The sequence below is a fragment of the Diorhabda carinulata genome, chromosome 2, assembly GCF_026250575.1.
Source record: "Diorhabda carinulata isolate Delta chromosome 2, icDioCari1.1, whole genome shotgun sequence".
Taxonomy (NCBI): domain Eukaryota; kingdom Metazoa; phylum Arthropoda; class Insecta; order Coleoptera; family Chrysomelidae; genus Diorhabda; species Diorhabda carinulata.
In genome coordinates, this window is record NC_079461.1 from 22,577,998 (window position 1) to 22,600,410 (window position 22,413).

A 22,413-nucleotide genomic window follows, 5' to 3' on the forward strand; every position below is an offset into this window, starting at 1 on the left:
ATTTATATGATATAATGGACAAGTTATTTAGATACACAATTAAATTATTAGTTACTGCAGTGGAGAAAAATAGTTTTGAATTATTCCATTAGTCCAATCAAAGAATGGAAACTAAATATTTTATCAAAAATTTACTGTGGATGATTTTTGTCATGTATGGGGTCACTCGCCAGAAAAAAATTAGTCTCTAAATAAGAAGAAAGAGGTTATGTTGTTGTTTACAGCTTACATATTTTTCACTTATTTATTTCATTTGTAGTTCTAATGTATTTTAATCATTAATTAAAAATATGTTTTCCATTTGCCGACAAAGTCATCCAGCTACTGGAGTGGAACACGCAATATCCTGCTATTTTTTTAATAAAGTTGAAAAATGTTTGGTAACAGCGGGAACGAATATACTAAAAGTTTATAGACTCGTTCCAGATGTGGACGCACGATCCAGATCAGAAAGATATTCTGGTAATATATCATAATACAGATTCTAGTTTATTAAAATGAGTCAAATCATTATACTTGTAAGAAAAAAATTATATATTTTATTTCTAGAATTTCATCCGCCAAAATCAAAATTAGAATGTATGGCACAATACACTCTATTTGGAAATATTATGTCTATACAAAATGTGTCTCTAGCGAGTTTTCAAAGAGATGCACTTCTACTTGGTTTTTCGGATGCAAAATTATCTGTTGTGGAATATGATCCTGAAAATCATGATTTGAGAACTTTGAGCTTACATTATTTTGAAGAGGAAGATATGAAAGTAGGCATTATTTATGTCACTTATCTATTTAATTATAGTTATGTGTAGAAATTGGGTGATTTAAAATTTATTCGAATTTGCCAATAAAATGCTAACTTTAAATAGGTTAGTTGTACAATAAATGTCTTATTTTTCTTGATATAATAAATAACTCATCTTAATAATGAGACATAGAATAATTCAATTCCATATATTCACCATTAAAGTTTATGTATGCCAGAATTTATAGAAATGATTGTGTTAATTTAACCTGAATATCTAAGAATGTGGTTTCTTTAATTCTGTCAACTACTTAAAGTACGGCAATAAATGTAAGTACTGTACCTTCTACTAAATTATTTTAAACAAATTTATCTGGCTACAGCTGCAACAAGTGGCAGGTTAACCCTCCTCAAATTGTACACCACAATCATCTGCTTCTGCTATATTCCTTTCGTTGTAGCCAGCGTTGAATTAAGAAGAAGTGAGGCTTGGGGCTAAAATCAAATAAAAACTTGAGGAAATCAAGCTCAGCTCAAACTATATAAATTTTAAATTAAATATGAATTATAAGTAAAAATGTCACTATTAATTGGCTTTTAAATAACTTAAATATTTCATTTAAATTTCTGAACAATTTATGGAAAAAATGCAAATTTCTCTACAGATCCAATGTTGCTTTTAAAATTAATGATCAAATTAGTAATTTTGCGGGACCCCTGGGGCTTCAGCTACCCCTAGACCCTCCCTACCATGCTAGCTGCAGCTGAAAACATTTATTTAACATAATTCATCAAGGTCTGTGGTACCTATATTTCCCATGAGATTACATCAAATAATTTCAAAGTACTAGACACAAATAGTTCTTAAATTTTTAATTAAAACACACTGTGATTCAGTAATATTTTTAACTCAATTCACAGTTAAAATATTTACCATTTCAAAATTTATTTCTTGATATAGGATGGTTGGACACACCATCATCATGTTCCATTAATAAGAGTAGATCCTGAAAATAGATGTGCTGTAATGACTGTATTTGGTAGAAAATTAGTAGTCTTACCATTCCGGCGTGAAACTTCCATAGACGATAATGATGGAGATGTTAAACCAATGACTTCTAACTCTAGTGTTACCAAAGCACCAATATTAGCTTCTTATATGATTGTATTGAAAGATTTCATTGAAAAAATTGATAATATAATTGATATACAATTTCTTCACGGTTATTATGAGCCTACATTATTGATTTTATACGAGCCTTTGAAAACTTTCTCTGGGTAAGTTATGTGATAAAAATTATGTTCTTTAAAATGTATAATTGATAATCCATAGACAAATTGCATATTGTTATATTAAAACTAATTTGAGGAAATTTAACAGTTTATTTTTATAAATTTGATAATTAATTATTTTTCAATTTTATTTTGAAAAAATAAAATATTTTGAATTTCTTGTCTAATAGTAGTAAACTTAGATTTCATTTATTATTTATTTCAGGCGAGTTGCTGTAAGATCAGATACTTGTGCAATGTCTGCAATTTCTTTAAACTTGCAGCAAAGGGTTCACCCCATTATATGGAGTGTTGCCAATTTACCATTTGATTGTGTGAAGGCTGTTCCCATTAAAAGACCCATTGGTGGAACCCTCATTCTAGCTGTTAATTCACTGATATATTTGAATCAGAGTATTCCACCATATGGTGTATCACTCAATAGCATAGCAGAAACATCTTCAAATTTCCCTCTAAGTAAGCTTTCTTATAACAAACTATACTACTGTATTCTTGAATGTGATATCAACAAATATAAAATTCATTCATTTTTTAGAACCACAAGAAGATTTAAAAATAACATTAGACTGTGTTCAAGTTGCTTTTTTGGAAGAAGACACTTTGGTTTTATCTTTAAAAGGAGGGGAATTATATGTTTTAACTCTTTTAGCTGATAGTATGAGATATATTAGAAGCTTTCATTTTGAAAAAGCTGCTGCCAGTGTCCTTACTACATGTGTAAGTATTTAAAAAATGTAAAAACGATCCTACCCTCTATAATTTTAAACATACATAAATAATGTGACCCATTTTATAATGAGTTCTAGGCTAATATGTTGCTTATTAACTTTGTGTGGGTTTTTGTTTTATTTAGATATCTGTATGTGAGAATAATTTTCTATTCTTGGGCTCTCGATTGGGCAATTCTCTGTTATTGAGATTCACAGAACAGGCGAATGAAGTAATAACTTTAGATGATAATGACGAACCGAGAGCAAAAAGAAATCGTAATGAGAAAGCGGACAAAATGTTGGATACTCTCACAGATTGTATGGCTAGTGATGTTTTGGACATCCGAGACCCTGAAGAGTTGGAAGTATATGGCACTCAAAAACAAGCTGGTTAGTAACAAAAATTGTTCATATTTGAATTATAACTCATTCTGTAATCAAATGAATCTATAAAAATTTTTATTTGAACTGCATAATATGCTCTGTATAATGGTAGGTATTGTCACATATTATAAAACATAAAACATCAGCATATTGCTCTGACTGTTAATGATAAACTCAAATCTCTTTGAAATATAACAAGACAGTGCTTCATGAGGCAGTCCTATTTTATAAATATTCTTTAAAGATAGTTTATGATACTTATTCAATATTCTAAAACTGGTTACATACTATGAAAGCTAATTAAATGGATATTTAATCAATCCATACCAATACATAAATTTTCTCTTGTTCTGTTCACTTATAGTATTTTTCACACATCTTCACTGCTAATATCAGGTGAATCGTGACCATGATTATTTGTGTTGTAAACATTATATTGACTGCAGTGTCACTTTAATATTTTTTTACTTCTTTAGGTATCCAAATAACGAGTTATGTGTTTGAAGTATGTGATAGTTTACTAAATATAGGCCCTTGTGGAAATATTTCTATTGGAGAACCAGCATTTTTAAGTGAAGAATTTAATAATAATGTGGATATGAATATAGAGTTGGTAACTACAGCTGGATATGGAAAAAATGGTGCACTCTGCGTATTACAAAAAAATATTCGGCCTCAGATTGTCACTACTTTTACCTTACCGGGATGTTCCAATATGTGGACAGTTAAAAGTGGCGACGATCAGCATGCATTTTTAATTTTGAGTCAAGAAGATGGTACTATGGTAAGTTTTTCAATTCCATTGAACACAAAAACATTGTTTGTTTTTATTAACATTTTATCTAATTGTGACAACTTAATATCAAATTGGAGGAAATAAATTTTCTAGACCAAAATGAATTAGTTGCCTCAAACTTCCCAGTATGAGACAATTCATACATATCAAACAAGTCAGACTATGTTGAAATGTTAATTTTCCCATATTTCAATTAGACTTATGATATTTTCCCTTAAAATAACAAATTCTTCTGGAAGCAATATATTTATTTTGTAAACCATTTTTAATTTTGTGTTTATCAAGTACAGCATTATTTTGAAAAACTATCAATAAATTCGAAGAAAATTATAGTAGGTTGTGATAATAATTAATATACTTTTTTCAATTCCAATTCAATTTACCATTTTCAGATACTGCAAACAGGTCAAGAAATTAACGAAATTGATAATACTGGCTTTGCAACTAATGGACCTACAGTATACACTGGTAATTTGGGGAATAATAAATACATAGTACAAGTCACTACAGTATCTGTAAGGTTATTACAAGGTGCAAATCAATTACAACATGTACCTATGGATCTTGGTTCGCCTATTGTACATGTTTCTAGTGCCGACCCGTATATTTCACTAATGACAGCCGATGGACAAGTTATTACCTTGATGTTAAGGGAAACTAAAGGTACTGCGAAGCTGGTGGTTAGTAAATCAACACTATCAAATGTAAGTATGAGACAATATATTGAGAGCAATTATAGAAAGAAACTTCAAGGCTGCTATGATTTTAATTTTTTCTCCTATAACTCCTTTACTGTCTGTTGGGCTTATGTTTTCTTTTATGGAATAAGTATTTAGATAACTAGTTCATATTTTATTCAGAATCCTCCTGTATCTACAATATGTATGTACAAGGATACATCCGGGCTATTCACAAGCAAAATACCTGAAGAATTTACTCATATACCAGCCCATGTTATTAAAGAACATGAAACAAAACCAGAAGTGGAGAATGAAGATGATCTGCTTTATGGTGAAGGTGATTTCAAGATGCCTTCTTTAAGTGCTCCAGCTCCTAAACAGAAAGTATACCATAATTGGTGGAAGAAATATTTAACACCAAATAAATCTACGTATTGGTTATTTGTTGTTAGAGATAATTCTAATTTAGAAATATATTCCATACCAGACTTTAAGCTTAGTTTCTTTGTTACGAATCTTTGCTTTGGGTATAAGGTAAGTTGAATTTGCTATTAATGGGTGGGGATGGGCATTGGCATCTACATAGATGGGCACACAGATTTAAAGATCATAGAAAGAGTTTTTTTTAATACTTCCAGGTATATTATTGACGTAGTACCACAAGTTTTTTCTATTTTTTATACCTTTCTTTGTGTGATAATACTTGACTACATATCGCAAGAAGGGTCTTAAATTACCTTCAAAAGATCTAGCTAATATCCCTTGCCTTTATCCAACAGAGCTTCTTTGCAATGTTATGGATAGTCTCTTAACAGATTTACATTTTACATTTACTAAAATGAAATCAGACATATTTTGAATCCTGCCAAGCATAATAAATGCTAGAGAAAAAATTACACGCTATTAAAATAGGTACTTTTATTGTTTCTTAAGCAGGGTCCACAGTACGCTGTGGTAGGCCGGGAGGGTTGACCGGGCTATTTCTATCTACATTATAGTTTCAACACCAAGACTGGTGACTTCGTTGAAGAGTACTTTTTAGAAGTTTTTTTAAAGTGTCCTTAAAGTGTTAGTGTTTTCAAAATGATTACCGACTATGACGTCGCTATGTCAGCCATGGCTGTGGTGATACTCGCTTTAAATCAGCCCCCAAAAGACGTCAAAAAAGGTTTTGGATTCGCCCGAGCCTTAAGAGAGGACGGCAGCTGTACAGGGCTAGCGAATTAATGAAAGATTTAATTTTAGATGAAGAAGACCTCGTCATTCTACTCCATCACTAACAATAAAAAACCCTACCTAAACAAACTCAGTTGAAAATAAAATAATTCGTCTAGTTCGGTCAGAGGTTTAATTGTAACTGAAGCCGCTCGGCACGTCCCCACTCTATATTTCTGTTCGGCTCGGCTTCCTTTGATCTGTACCTACTTTATGCGGGTTGGGATCGGCACGGCCCGGGGCGGCATTTTCTAACCCAGCAAAGCCGCCCGGGGCGTCTACATCAACGCGGCTTTGGCCGCCCGGCCTACCCCGGCATGGTGGGCACCCAGCTTTAGATTCTGTTACAAACTCGTTTTTGAACATTGTTTGTATGTGTATTTATTATGAAATAATGTAATAATGAAATTATTACATACAATTTCATATTTTTTCCAATTAAAAAATCAAAATTATGTATTTATTTTTCTGCCAAACAAATATTTTTTACTAAGGGAGTGGTATAATATGCATTTATTTAAAAATATTATTGTTAAATTTTTTCCTAATACCAATAGCTGCAGAGAAAAAAATAAACATCATATTTCATACTTTTTTAATAAACTGAATGGAGAACAGTAAAGTTGTGAAATGTAATATGATTAATAATAAATGCTGAAAAGTAAAGATTGCTAATTTCACCCGTGTATAATGTGAGTAATATTGAAGAAATACCCGTAGTTAGTCCTCTGCGAGTGCACGAAAATTACAGAATTTCAAGTTTCTAACTTACTGAAATTTTAGAAAAAATAAAAACTCAATTATAGTCACCAATTTTTAAGGATGATATCCCGGAAAGGGGTGGATTGAGGAAATTTTGTTTTAGGAAAGACCTATATTAATTTAATATGAGCAATCACTTCCTTTCCCATTCCCAAATTCAATAAACTGATGAATCGAGTTCGGATACATTTTTATGTGAAATTTGAATTTATTTTGTACTAATATACATTTTCTTTAAGGTGTTGGTAGATAGTTTGGAATCAGTTAATGCATTCAGTACTCCATCACCAAATGATAATCAGTTCCAAGAACGGTATCCTGTTAAAGAATTATTGATGTTAGGCTTGGGAAACAATGGTATGAAACCATTGTTATTGATTCGACTCCAGCGTGATTTGTATATATACGAAGTATATAGATTTCATAGGGGAAATCTTAAGCTGAGGTTCAAAAAATTGAAACACAGCATATTTTACAGTCCCAACGTAGATACTACAATTGAAACTGAGAATTCTGATTATTTCACTCTACAAGAAAAAATTATTAGATTAAGATATTTTGATAACATTGCTGGTAAGTAAATTCTTTTTTTTTAATTTTTGGATACTCTGTTGATGTAAAATAATTTTACACAAAATATATAGTCATGATGAAAAGTCAAATATATTAAAATGGTAGTTAAAGCAAATATGAAAGAGTTCATGTATTTTCTTTTCCTTCTGCTCAAGTGAGTTATTTAATACCAAATAAAATGTAAAATGTCTATATATCCTATTATGCCAAAAAAATATGTTCTGATAATTTTTTTTGAAACTGTATTATTTTCCCTCATTTGTTTTTAGGTTATAATGGGGTCTTCATCTGTGGCTCCAACCCTTATTGGTTATTCATTACTGGAAGAGGTGAGTTAAGAACTCATCCCATGGTAATTGATGGAGAAATTTTTAGTTTCGCTCCATTTAATAATGTTAATTGTCCCCAAGGTTTTCTATATTTCAACAAAAAGGTATGTTGAAGCAATAACTTTTTTCTAATTTATTTGTCAATTAAATAAAATTAACAAATAAATTTACTTGGTATAAACCAGAATAAAATTGTCTTCATTGCATTCACTAAAATATGAGGTCTACTATTTACAATTTTTTCATACGTTTTTTGGATCACTAAATTATAGTCTCTTTTTATCTCATCCTTCTTTTGCTTCATTTTCAAAAATGCATGAAAATGGACTGAATTTTGTCAGGATAAATTTAAATATCTAACAATCTACTTTTAAAATTTAAATAGTATTTTCGAAGTTTTTAACTTACATACAAGTTTGAATAAAATTCTATCTTTTTTAGTCAGAGCTTAGAATTGGAGTTTTACCAACCCATTTGAGCTACGATTCTCCGTGGCCAGTGAGGAAAGTACCCCTAAGGTGTACCCCTCATTTTATATCATACCATTTGGAATCTAAGACTTATTGTTTAGTAACAAGTGTTTCAGAACCTTCTAATCAGTATTATAAGTTTAATGGTGAAGATAAGGAACTTTCTGTAGAAGATAAAGGAGACAGGTAAATAATTGCACAAAATTGCAAAAAATAAATTTATTGAACTCGACAAAAAAGTTATTATTTTTTATAATCATTTATCAATATTATTATAGGTTTCCGTATCCAGCTCAGGAGCTATTTAGCATATGTCTTTTTTCTCCAGTTTCCTGGGATATCATTCCAAATACAAAATTAGATCTAGATGAATGGGAACATGTGAATTGTTTGAAAAATGTTGCTTTAGCTTATGAAGGTACCAGATCCGGGCTTAAAGGATACATTGCAGTTGGAACAAATTATAATTATGGAGAAGATATTACATCTAGAGGAAGGGTTAGAAATTTGTGAATCAATAAAATTGTATCCAGTGGGCACATTTGTATTGAGCTTTTTGTATATTGCAATTTAGTGAATGGTCATAATTAACCATTTCTTGAATAATATCTAATATTTACTTTCTTTTTAAAGATATATATAGAAAATATATTTTGGATGCAATATATAAGCAACAAATGTATGCATATGATATACTGTATGCTTAATATCAATATTTAGCACAGTATGTATACGAAAGATAAATTTCCTCTTTTAGATTCTAATTTATGATATTATCGAAGTAGTACCAGAACCAGGTCAGCCATTAACCAAAAATAAATTCAAGGAAATTTATGCTAAGGACCAAAAAGGACCTGTAACGGCTCTATCTCAAGTAAAAGGTTTCCTTGTTTCAGCAGTGGGGCAGAAGGTATATTTCTTTACCATGATATCCTTACAATATAGGCGCTAATATTTTGCTATAAATCCCGATTCAAAGTTTTCTTATATTTTACAACATGTTTCTTATAAAATGCCATAAAATTTACGTACATTTTATTTGTTCCATTGGAAATTGCCTTGGAAGTTCTTTGTCCTAATACAAAGCAAATATTTGCTCTCACCAATTGTTCCTATTAACAATATAATGACAAATTAATATTTACTTAATTATTTACGAAGCTTTCTAGAAAACAATTTATGTGTATTACAGAGGAAACCACAAATTAAATCCTTTTATTATTGGAAAAGCTAAACAACCACGCACACTGCTTTGAAAATGTGACTGAATTTACCACAGAATACACGTCGGATCCAAAGACTTGGATTAATGGTGAGACCTTTGATGAATGGCCTCAAAATCTCAACAAATAAATGAAAAAAAAAATGCTCGTCTCTATCGATAATTGCCTGACACATGGAAACATTAGGAAGCTGAGTAACATTAAAGTACAAGTACAAATACAACTGCCAAACTACAACCAATTTATCAGGACATCATACGAGGCTTGAAAGTCAATTATAGAAAAGAGGTAATTCAACAGTTCCTTAGGAATATGGAAAACCGCTTACCAACAAACATCAATATCTTGGATGTCATGTGGATGACAACAAAAGCATTGAATGAGGTACATTTTCTAATTGCTTCAAGAAGATGATTTACCATTCCCATTCAAGAGGACAATGCAGATCAGCCTTCTATACAAACCAGCGACAGTTTAGAGAGTTGAAAAAAAGTAACATAAGCACTCGACCGAAATATGCAAAATTTGAAGATTTCGTTAATTTTGATGATGTAATCGTGAGTGGTTATTGTAACCTTCATTGAAATCATTAGCTCTGTAACTTCAGTTTTAAACGAAAATTCGAATGTGGACGATGATGGAGAGAAAGAAGACTGTCAATTGCCTGTCCCAACTTCAAAAGATGTGCTTAAACTTTTAACATAATCAATATTACAACACGTAAGCAGTCCGCTATCACTGACTTTTTTTCTAGTAAACTGGTTGAAAGCAGCCAACATATTAACGATGCCAACGAAACTTAAAATGGAGATTGAAAAATTCAAAGATATGATTTAAAATTTTATAAGCATTCATTATTCTGTCCTTTTTATTAAATTTTTATGGGTCCTTGTTTAAATATTGTTTTAACATTTTCTCAACTTCTTACAAGTCTTTGGTAATTATGGGAGTAAGGGAGTTTTATTTTATTTTCTTTACATTTTATAATGCAGAATAAGCAGGTCATCGACCAAAATTGACCACCCGTTGCCTTTGAATCTCGATATAACGAACCTCGCTATAACGAATTTTTTATTCAGTCCCTTGAGACTATCTGTTTATATATTTGTGAGAAATAAATGTAATGATTATTATTATTATTATATACATGGAACCTCAAATTTGTGCTGCGAGTTATAAAATGGCAGGCAATATATCTTTTGATTTGAAATTGATCATTGATTTATAGATCACCTAAATTTGATAAAAAGTATAATGATAATAAAATAACGAATGTACTACCTTGGCCAAGAATGCACTTTTTTTACTTTGTTTTAGATATACATTTGGCAATTAAAAGATAACGATTTAATCGGAGTAGCATTCATTGATACCCAAGTTTATACACATCAGATACTTACCATAAAAAGTCTTCTTTTAGTTGGCGATGTTTACAAATCAATATCGTTACTACGTTTCCAAGAAGAATATAGAACTTTGTCTCTAGTATCTAGGGTAACTATCTATAATAATTACTAGTCAATTTAGAGATTATAGTGCATACAATAGAACTTCTAGATACTATATATTATGGATTCTTGTGGTACTTGGATAGATAGATTCAATTAGAGGTTAAGTTAACTGCAACTGTTTTATTGTGCGCTCTTATGGTGCTGCAATCGACATTGACTACTCGCTTTCCAGTTCCAGAATTTTAATAAAATCCACTAACTGTGCTGACTTCAAGAATTTATGTTCCTAGTGGTTTCTTCTCCAAAGCATTTTTTTGGTTATACTAACCTAGAAATAAATTAACTCAAGTTTCATTCTGCTCCCCAATCTGTTTTTATCGTACCTAATCCTATAAGTTGGTCCCTGAAAGTTGTAACGAATTCAGTGAGGCATGTAATTTATTTTTGCAGAATTCTAAATGATTGATCTACCATTGAATGGAACTTTTATGAGTTCGCTTCTTATTCTGAAACTCTTCCTTCTAGAGGTATTTTTCTACACTACACAAAGGCTCTGAGTCAATAGAAGGTGTAAGTTCTCCTTTCTTGATAACTTTATGGGCTCTTCGTTTCCTTTGATTCTTGTAAGATCAAGAACCCAGGCTTAAGACTTTGTTAAGTTTTATTTGGCATTCCCGTGTCAGCTTTTATTTGAAGCTCCGATATAAAAATGAATGAGTGTAGCATGAAAATTTGTTCCACCTTTCTTAAGCACAATAGAACATAACTTTCGGACCATATGAAGTTTTTTTTCTAGTCAAACCTACTTTTCTCAATCTCTCGTTGAATATAGTGGTAAACTATAATCCAATAATTTTTTTCAAATTTTATTTTCATTCCAAATTTCTAAAATAAATTATATTTCATACATCACATATGTAAGTAAAAATGTCATAGTGGTCCTTATTGACAATCTCGATGAAAATAGTGTTTAATTTACAATAGTTATGATAAACAATTTCTGAATCTGTTAAAAATAAGAACATATAAAAACCACCTCATATGCTTCTTTTAGGATTTTAAGCCTTCTGAAGTATATGCCATAGAGTACATGATAGATAATTCAAATTTAGGATTCCTAGTTTCAGATAGAGAAAAAAATTTAGTAATGTATATGTACCAACCAGAAGCAAGGGAATCCTTAGGAGGTAAATATTTTAAATAATCGAGGTCAAAACGTCTAATATTATTTTAATATTTTAGGTCAAAGGTTATTGAGAAAAGCTGATTTTCACCTAGGACAAGCAGTTAATACATTCTTTAAAATTAGGTGTAAGTTAGGTGAATTAGGAGAAGACAAAAAACATTTTTCTGGAGCTGATCGAAGGTTCATTACAATGTTTGGTAAGTTGAATAATTGAATCAGTTTTTTAATGAAGTATATTCTCTATAAATCATTGTTTGGAATACCTTGGGGACAATTATAAGATAAATTTGATTTCCAACACTCACGTTAATTGGAGCTACTTAAACAGAGTATATTCTCATTTTTTCTTCAGATTATGTGAGAGAACTCAATATATTTTATCCTATTTACCATTTCTTAAATTGTAGATATTCTCAATTTTAAGCAGTCTATAATAAAATAAAATTTTATTCCTTTTGTTTCTCGTGGTTTATTATTCTGGACGTTATAACAATATTTAGCTTTTTAATTTACAACAAATTTAACCCCGAAAGCTGATATTTAACGTTAATTAATTGCTGATGACTTCATAGCTCATTTTGCTACTCCCAAAAGTTTTTCCCAATTTAAAACACCAATGTCCGACTGAATGTATAAATGTTTATTTGATTTATATATTAAAAAGGTTATGACAAGGATATTTTATTATTAATCCATTGTTGTATATTCTTTTTAGCTACTTTAGATGGTGGTTTGGGATATATAATGCCGGTACCAGAGAAAACGTATCGTAGACTTCTCATGTTACAGAATGTACTGGTGTCTCAAGGAGCTCATATTGCTGGTTTAAACCCTAAAGCTTTCAGGTAATTACATTTTCACATAGAATTAAATATTCACACAATGTGACTTCGAATGAAGGATTTCTTATTGAAAAATTAACTTGATTTCAATCCAAATATTGAAAAACACAATAAAGATGTAGACTAAATTTGCTATTAGAGTCATACAAAAATAAGACGAAATTAATCGATAAATGGTTCTATGGATTAATAAGGATTTAATTTACAGTTATTTTTTATCATCTGACTAGCAATATACCAAATTTTCGTTTTTAATTATAAGAATTCAAGTAGTTGTTTATAACTGAAAAATTGTATAAAGTTTATAATATAATAATTTCTTATTTCTGAGACCTTTCCGGATAATTATTATCACTGATCTTTTTTGTGACATGGATGACACGAATTGAAGTTTAAATATCTTGAGGACCAAGTTGCTTTTGTATACTATTCTGTTCTTATGTTACTGTTAATCTTATATAATGTGACATCAAGGAAATTGATTTTATTATTTTATTCGATTTCAATTGTGAATTGATGTTTTTTATGGTAAGAATTGAATTTTTTATGTATGTTTTTAATTTGATTTTTCGTACGGCAGTAATGCAATCATCTACATATCGGAAAAAGAGTGGAATATTTATATCGAGTTTACTTAGGACAGTTTCCTTAAGATCTTCCATTACTAAGTGTGTCATAACACTTGAAATGGAAGCTCCCCATAGCACAACCATCAATTTGTTTGTATATTTCATTTTCATATTTGATTTGTTGCAAGAGTGAATTCTATAGCTTTTATAAATTCGTTTCGAGGTATTTCTGCATATTCTTCAATTTTTCCCTATTTTTTTATTAATATATTTTTCACAATGGTAATAATACAATATTTGTATATAAAGAAACCACATCTAACCAAATAAATACATATTCGTTAGGAATTTTTATACTTTTAATTTTTTCTTTGAAATCCCATGTGTTTTTGATATACAGGGTGCGGCAGCATAACTTCCTTTTTTCAAAAGTTAATAAAACTTATTGTATGAATCAGAAAATTTTTATTCGTTTTTTATAATACAGGCACATACATAAAGTTTTGTTTTACTGAGTTTTGAAGATCAAATCAGTTAGGTGACGTCCCCCATTCTCCATACACTGAGTAAACCGATTTCTGGCGTTTGTCATGACTCTTGCCAGCATAGCAGGCGTTATGTTGGCAATTTCTTCCTGGATGTTCGTCTTCAAATCTTGTAGGGTCCTTGGACGGTTCACATACACACGGGATTTCAAAAAACCCCATAGGAAATAATCACAAGGGGTCAAATCGGGAGAGCGGGCTGGCCACTCCAAATCGCCCCTAATTGAGATAAGGCGCTCTGGGAAGTGTTCCCTCAAAACAGCCATCGATTCCGAAAGGCGCGCTGGGTTGCGATCACAGAACACCCGCTCGAAAAGTAAACCTCAACGGCAAACGCACGCTCCTCACTGTTCCAACGCATGATGGCGACTGAACTGTGCCGGGACAAAACTTTATAGTCCCCCCTCTCGAACGAGACCACTAGCACTCCGTTACGACATCTACCGACTAAATGGCGAACTTTTTAAAAAAGGAAGTTATGCTGCCGCACCCTGTAGTACTCCTATTTGTTTTGTTATAAAATTTTTTCAAAATATTTTTAAAAAAATTATATAATGGGGTAAGATATATGTAATGTGACTTAAAATGTCCTAAAACTTTTAATTGTGCAGTAAAGTTTGCAATAAGTTACTTCAGCTTAGAATAGCCAACATCTGGTGGTAACGAAAAATCAAGATATAACAGACGTTTCAGAACTACATGTGGTACCATTAGGTATATAAAAGGACTCTTATTAATGCATGATAATGCACGCCTTACTTGGCTAGAGTAAAAGGTTACCCAGGAAGTAAAAATTTCAACTCTAGTTTGATCCTTAGGAAGTCCCTTCGAGATTATATGGGTTGTAGGGCCGATTTCTTACTGCTTGTAGATAATATTGTGAAGCAGAAATCAGATCAAGGGAGTCAATAAACAGAATTAAATTGAGTTTTAATAGTGTAATGTAATTTTTTTCTCAAATTTGAATTAAAAAAATATTTTATATTTGATACATGTACATTCATTGATAAAAAACTTATAAAAATATATTCGGACTATTCCAAAACAATTCTTTTGGTCCAATGGCGTCAATTTTTACAATTGCATATGAGAATGATTGTGTTTTTAAGTTTTGTTTTGCTTTCAAAATAAAATACCATAAAACTTCTTATAGGACTTACAAAAGTTGGAGGAAACTGCAATATAATCCTGCAAGATCTGTAATTGATGGAGATTTAGTCTGGAATTTCCTTAATTTGTCAATTACTGAAAAATTAGAGGTAAATCCAATCGGTTTCTAAACGATCAAAAATAATTTATCACATTTTTTGTTATAGGTGTCTAAAAAGATCGGTACTAAAGTCGAGGAATTAGTGGAAGACCTTACAGATATACATAAACTTACAAATCATTTTTAATTTGTAGAATTTGTACATTACAATATTTGAAGTTATTGGTGTAATTTTATTACAGATAGATCGGAGCAGTAAACTGAAATTTAAAAAAAATATATATTGTCTATCTGTTTATCATTTAGTTGAAGCTAACATTTTTTTGTCAGTATTTCTCTGGTAGCCGTCAATCATTGATACAACACTCCCAATATATCATGAAAGCAATAAATTTTTCATTATTTAGTTATGCTTCATTATTTAGTATATTAATGTGGCGACCATTTCAAGTGTATAATGTATAGGGCAGTTGGCAGAACAAAATGGTGTTTCTAATTACCTCACGTATGTGTGTCCGGGTTTTTTAACCTCTATCTCATAATAATTTAAGTTATGAATAATAATTTCATTCATTTATCTGGGATATTAGTAGTAAACACAGATCTTCATTTGGAGCTGATATTTTAAATTTTAATACTCATATGTTAGATATGCAACTTGAAAATTTAAAAAAATTCTTACGAGAATAACATTGCAAATATGAAACTATGCTAAATACAAGATATATGAACAGACTTTTTGTAGAAAATTTGAAACTGAACTAATTAACAAAAAGTACATTTCTTCCGCGACATAGTGGAGGTGTTTCGCGACAGTCTTACAACTACCCAATCTATCTGCCACTATTATATTATTGATTCTAGGTTACGAGAGGACTATTGGAAAAAATGTTAGCCTCAACTAAATAATAACAAAATGTGTGTTTTCTCACAGATTATGGGCGTTCTGCTACCTACTCAGAACTGCGATCATACCTAATTTCCACGGATGGCAAATAGTCAACAACAGTGTATCAAAACAAAAATCAAGAGATTGAAGTTAAACTAAATCTTAAATTGTCCTGTTCTAAAAGTAATAGGACTCATTTTTTTACATATAGTGCAGTGGCAAACAGTGAATTTTAAAGAAAAAGTGGCAGTTAATGATAGGAGCATGAAAATTGGTATGTTGGGCAGTGATGCCAAAAGAAAATTTTAGAGATCGGGAGCTCCTCGAAATTCGCCATAGGAGGGTCGATATTTGAGGTTCAACCCCCCGTGAATAAGTGCGGTGAGCAAATTTGACATATTTAGGGTCGATTTTACATATTTTGACCCTCCTGAACATAAATATGTCATTTCTTTCAAGATCCGACCTCGAGAAGTGCCCCAAATTTTAAATATAAAATTTTCCCATTTTCCGATTTTTGTGAAAAATACGGGAAAATTACGGTTTTACTTCAACAGTAGAGGTCAAATATGACATTTTAACGTATATAATAGCTCAATATGTCGAGGTGAGGGAAACAGGAGATACCGCAAGTTGCTTATTTTCGAGAATTTTTCATGTTTTTTATACGTTTTTTGAATATTTTCTTCCCTGTACAAAATGTGAGGAATTTTGAAGCATTACAAATAGTATATTGGTGACTAAAGACCTCGAACAATGAGCATTTTACTACATTTTGTTTAACATTTAAGGAGCCATAATTTTTGATTCCTTCGGAGCATATTCGACGAATCTTCAGTATTAGGATCGATTTCAAAATTTTCATCGTAATAACTTGAAGCGAAATCCTTTTGACCATTTTGCAGGGGCGCGGGGAAAACAAATTTGGAACAAAATTTGAATTTTTTCTAGTAGAAAAGAACTTAACTTGTTTCTTTCGAATTTTGACCTATTTTTTCTTATACTTTTTTTGAGTGGTTGGGAGATATGAACGTTTATTCAAATTTATTACCCTCCATTTCAGAAAAATGACCCTTGCGTCAACGTCAGTGAAGCTTCACACTTACAAGCTTGAGACATTGCATTAGAATGAAATAAATTCCCTGAATATAAATAAGATATATGTAGGTAATATTTTTCGTGTAAATACCGAAGAAACAAGGCTTATCATGAGGTTTAGGAGTTTTTTTAACCTTACCCGTTTCTGTGACTTCAGGAGAAAAAAGTTTCAGTACATTAAAAAGTAATAAAAATTACTTGAGAAATAATATTATATTTGCACGCGGGCGGCCAATACCCTAGGATCGGCCCTGTACGCAGATGCCTTAGAGGAAAAAACAATGCATAAGAGCATCGAACAAACAGTAGCTATAATAGAACATTGCTCAAAAACAAGTGGGCTGCGAACCAATACATCGAAAACAAAAGCGATATGTTTCTCAATCAAGAAGAACTCAACTCCAGCTCAAAACTTTATATCTGTATAAAGTTAGAATATGTGAAAGAAGTAAACTTTCTAGAAATGATACTTGATCAAAGATTAGCATGGAAAACACATATCTATATGTATGTATGAATCTGCAATTTCCAAATATCTATGATATATCATTAATAGATCCTATTCCTCCATGGACAATACCCCTCCTTACTACACACTTAGAGCTTGCCCACCTCAATAAATCAGACACACCAACAAACGTAATAAAACAAGAATTCCTAAGAACCTTAAGTACGACAACTTTTATAAGGTTGCTCCAAAAAATCAAGATGAAACCGGAGCTACGTTCTACTACGAAAAGCTATCGAAATCGTTTGTACTTCCTCCTATACATCTATCTACCCTGCTGAACTGTTTGCCAGTCTATAAGCACTTAAGGAATTCAGAAAAATGGATCCAAGAATATCCTTATAATAAGAGATTCCCAAAGTTCACTAACGGCAATCTGCCAATAATATCCTAACCATCCTATTGCCATTCATATTAAGAACGAGCTTCTGACTTTCAGAAATAACAAGATAGATGTTAATTTCATATGGGCTTCATCCCATATTCACCACATCGGAATAGAGGGAAATAAAAGAGTAGATGGATTAGAAAAAAATGCATACAACAACGCGCAATCAGTAAGTCTATAGTACATATAGATTTAAAAGCATTTTTTAAGAAGAAAAGTGACAAGGAAAACCAAATCAGAACTAACACGAACCTTACGAAACCGTTAAAAATTATCTCGACTATAACTATAACAATATAAGTAGAAGGGAACAAGTCACCCTCCCCCGTATATGAATCTGACATAATCGTATCATTATGACTATATACCTATAAGCGGGAAATCACAAACCAACGTGCGGGTTGTGCAATAGTGAATGAACAGTGAAACACCTCTTAATTGACTATTTAAAATATGACAATGAACAAAAAATGACAATTACTACATTCACTGGAAAAACTACTTCAAGAAGACTCAAAAAACTTATGAATTACCCGAAAGACTGCAAACTAAGTAGTAAAATCTAGATTTAACGATCGAATGTATTAAACCTTAATTGCTAATAACCATGCATAGTTGATGCGTAAAAAAAATAATATGAAGATGGCTATGAACTTAAACATAGATATGAATGAAATTATTAATTCAGTTTTGATCAACATAGAAATGCATCCGAGTATAATAAAGACTTCTGATTAATTTGTACAATTAAAAAATAGTTACTAAAAACCGATTGCCTTTAGAATTTGCTTTTGACAAAATTATACTTTACGAAAAATTGATTGTTATTCATATAATAAAAGAATTACATACATACACTTCTAAAACAATTAAACAACTTCCATTGGTTGTCATTCCAGTCCACGATACAGAAAATTTTAAATGCCCGAACCAAGAAAAATGTACCTTTGGGATATCAAGTAATAGCACATAATACGATCATAAACAGTAGTATTCATCCCACAGCATCAAACTCTGACTTCTATTTAGAAGAAATAGAACTCGACACCCTTCAACCTTTAAGAAACAAATTCATAGAAAACCGACCTAAGTTAACATTTAGAGAAGTTTCAAAAAGCCCTGCATATGGGCCTTTCTAATTTACTTTTTACTATTTTTTAGCTTTGTTTTTTGTATTTACAAGAAATGATTATCGAAATTCTACAAACCTGCTGAAGAGAATTCTTCTCAGGTGGACCCTTCTACGGTTCAACTTCCTCGCTAGCTGCGGAAGTTGAATTTACGAGGGGAGCAATTATATCGACCGTTCCCACAGAAACCGATGAGTTGCTGTTTCCACGGAGTTACAGTGCGAGGATCTCAGCATTTTACACTTATATAAAAGTATTTTCTCACACATTTTTTAGCCAATCGGTTGTGGTCAGTTACAATCGTTATCATTTTCCTAGTTAGTTCGTTAATTGTAAACAAGCATATAAATAATCGTGTAAAGTTTTTTAAAGAGTGTATTTTAAGTTAATAATTTGAAAGTCGCTGAAGTTGAGTTACTGTTTTTTGTATATGGTGAAATGGAGTTTCTACCTTGTGTAATTTACAGAGCTTTCAAATCCCGTTCCGCAATCAGCTGTGATTTTATAGGGTAAACCATGACGAGTTATGAAACTTAACAATTCACCTACGACGGATATGCCACTAACAGTCTGGATAGGATAGGTCTGACCTTATCTCGAGAAGGAATCAATGATTGTTAGAAATGCTATGTTGGAGATTCTACAAACATCAATGTGGATGCGTTCGAAGGTCTTTAACGCTGTAGGTATCAATTTAAACTTCACAATTGTCGTTCTGGCAATTATTATCATTACTGATTCTTTGTACAATAATACTTCTAAGCAATTGCAATCTATTTCCAAATTCTAATAAGCTTAGGCCTAGTTCTAGTTAATTCCTGAGTCAAACAATCTAAATTTCATTTGTCAGAGAAACATTGTATGAGAGCACCTTTTAACGAATTCCAATTTGTCAATTTTACTCTATTTCTAACCATCGATTCTACTCGCCCTAGGAGCTTAACCTGAATACATTCGAAAATATACTCATTTAATTCTTCCATATCAGTACTTGCACTGTATGTCGCTATTAAGCTTTCACATAAGGAAATAAATTTATTCAATGTGTTGCTATCCCCATCCTATCTACTTTTGATTTAAATAATCCTCAGTTGATTGGGCGCCCTTCTTGTTAAGAAGTAGCCTTTGTTATTTGATTCAATTTGATTTTACTACTTAATTGACTACTTTCAGTTTTTGTTTCGTTTATATTGAGATTTATGAGAAGTTCTAATACATTTTCAGAATCATTCATCAATTAGATAAATATTTGAAAATTTGTTATATCCAATGTCTTAACAAATCTTTCCAGGTTCCTTAAAAGGGGAATTATTAGGGAAGGCGAGAAGGGACTTTGCCCTTACCTTGATGGTAGTCTGCTGCTTCTTCCCCAAATCTCGTCGCTTGGGTGGTTGATTCGTTGATTACTTCTTTGTTTACTTATACGTAATGTTCGTAAAATACGCGTTACGCCGTAGAAACGACAAAGTCTACTAAGCGAACTAAAGCGAATAAAAGAAAACACTTTTTCTTTTTCACAGACACACGCGTATCCTATTGACTGCGCTAGTTATAATTTATGAAAATAAGGATCATTTCAAAAAAAAAAAATACAAAGTACAATTAATATATTAAGAACGAATTCTGAACAAAAGCTAAGACTGATTATACAATGCATTTTAAAGAATATGTAATATTACAAGAGTACGAAGACTTCATTTCTCAGAAGAGTCTCTTATTACTGTAGCTGTCACGATAAAGTGGCCTCGTAACTCAGTGTAGTCTACTTTGAAAAACATTTTCATTTTTGAAATGTATCATACGCATCAATACGTCAATTTGAATGGCTTTAAATGAAATATTGATATTTAGAAACATTTTATTTATAAAAATAAATCACAGAATAGAATTGATTACAAATCACAATCTTAAACCATCGAAACACTATACACACATTTTGTCAGAAAAATTAGAACTATGAAAATGCTTATAAATACATGCGTAATTAACGAACTGCATTTTATAACATTTTGTCTGTGACCTTCTCTTATTTTATAAAATTAATAGCTGGACACCAGAATTATAATTTAAATTAATATTTTATGTTTTATACTAATTTTATATTTTTCAAGTCATCGCACACGTCTCCTTATAGGATTATATATAAAAATTCAATCTTACCAATACCAATTCAAAGAAACTACAAGTCAATAAAACAAAATAAGTATATTTCGTCTATTGGTACAAAATAATTTCCATCTACTTTCTTTGTACGAATCTTAGGCAAAACATCCATTGATTGTTTAGCAAGGTGATCGAAGGCATTTTGATTCCAACTAAACAGAGACTAACCAAAGTATAATGATTAATATAGTTTACTTAAGCTCAAATAATTATTATACACTATTAGAAAACATTTATAGAACATAAAAATATCGATGTAAAATCTTACAGTTAATTACAATTCACCAGTGTCAATTTCATTAGAATTTCGCGATAAATTACCTAGCTTTACCATAGCCTAGTGAAATATTTCTAGCTCAAATTTGATTGTGCTGATTAATCTCACAATTAATTCATCGCCATAAACTGAAACAATTGTAGAATATGTATACAAAAAATAAAAGCAGTTGCTGTTGCTTTAAACTACAATCAATCCTGGAACTATTGTTCAAGAAAGATCAATTGTTTGGTCTGTTGACTATGAATTTTTTTAATGACGGATGAACCTTTAATTTCAACAAGTCTTGGTTGTTGAGTCAAAAAATTATTCTGAAAATAGTTTTTGTAAGACGTATTTGGAGATAGATCATCAGAACTCGTTTCCGTCCCGATTTGGATTTTAGATGCTAATAATTAAACCACAGCAATGTGGGGTCAAAATGCATTTAGAATCCAATGATCAAGTTTAAAATAATTCATAGTGATGTTTTATTGAAATTAGTATACAGCTTGGATTTTAAAAAGTTAGACATTTTCATTGATATTCTTGTCCTTTAGAGACAAATGTACTAAAACAATAAACAAATACATTCGGTGTAGTTAATATTAGTGATATTAATATATCTTGTAATTTCTTTAAATTTGAATTATCTTTCAAGTACCATGCTTAATTTGATTTTTATAAATTTATTGATACAATTCTACGAATATTCTTATTCAATGATTATATTATTGCAATATAATACTAAAATTATTTATATCAGTGTATAAATAAAATTATATGTTTAATTTTGCGTGTTTTCAATTACTGTAACCAATGACTTCAATAGTGACAATATAGCTTGCCTTGAACTACTGTTTGAGTATGTATTTCAACCAACATTAGCGGTAGTCGAACGATTTAGTTGGTCCGTTAAAAATATTTTATTATCACATTACCAGAACTTAGAACCTGCTCAATACCTTCAAATAAAATGTGATAGTTAATAAAAATCT

General features: G+C 31.0%; 1 protein-coding gene across 1 annotated transcript; it reads left to right on the top strand.

Moving 5' to 3' along the window:
• The first annotated feature begins 25 nt into the window (after positions 1–25).
• LOC130903091 (cleavage and polyadenylation specificity factor subunit 1) lies at positions 26–15,205 on the top strand. The gene is made up of 20 exons (XM_057815356.1): positions 26–462; positions 550–764; positions 1,707–2,023; positions 2,244–2,494; positions 2,574–2,755; positions 2,892–3,138; positions 3,609–3,916; positions 4,321–4,632; positions 4,789–5,142; positions 6,825–7,158; positions 7,428–7,591; positions 7,929–8,143; positions 8,236–8,455; positions 8,715–8,867; positions 10,498–10,674; positions 11,686–11,818; positions 11,874–12,014; positions 12,533–12,662; positions 14,927–15,032; positions 15,090–15,205. The coding sequence occupies exons 1-20, from the start codon at positions 291–293 to the stop codon at positions 15,168–15,170; spliced, it is 4,212 nt and encodes a 1,403-aa protein (XP_057671339.1). The 5' UTR covers positions 26–290; the 3' UTR covers positions 15,171–15,205.
• The last annotated feature ends 7,208 nt before the right edge of the window (positions 15,206–22,413 follow it).

Bases quoted from the DNA above. Each gene is read 5' to 3' on its own strand.
- LOC130903091 (XM_057815356.1), top strand. From the start codon at position 291: ATGTTTTCCATTTGCCGACAAAGTCATCCAGCTACTGGAGTGGAACAC. The intron at 8,868-10,497 runs GTATATTTCTTT...ACTTTGTTTTAG, and splicing joins TTTCAGCAGTGGGGCAGAAG to ATATACATTTGGCAATTAAA. The intron at 12,663-14,926 runs GTAATTACATTT...AACTTCTTATAG, and splicing joins TTAAACCCTAAAGCTTTCAG to GACTTACAAAAGTTGGAGGA.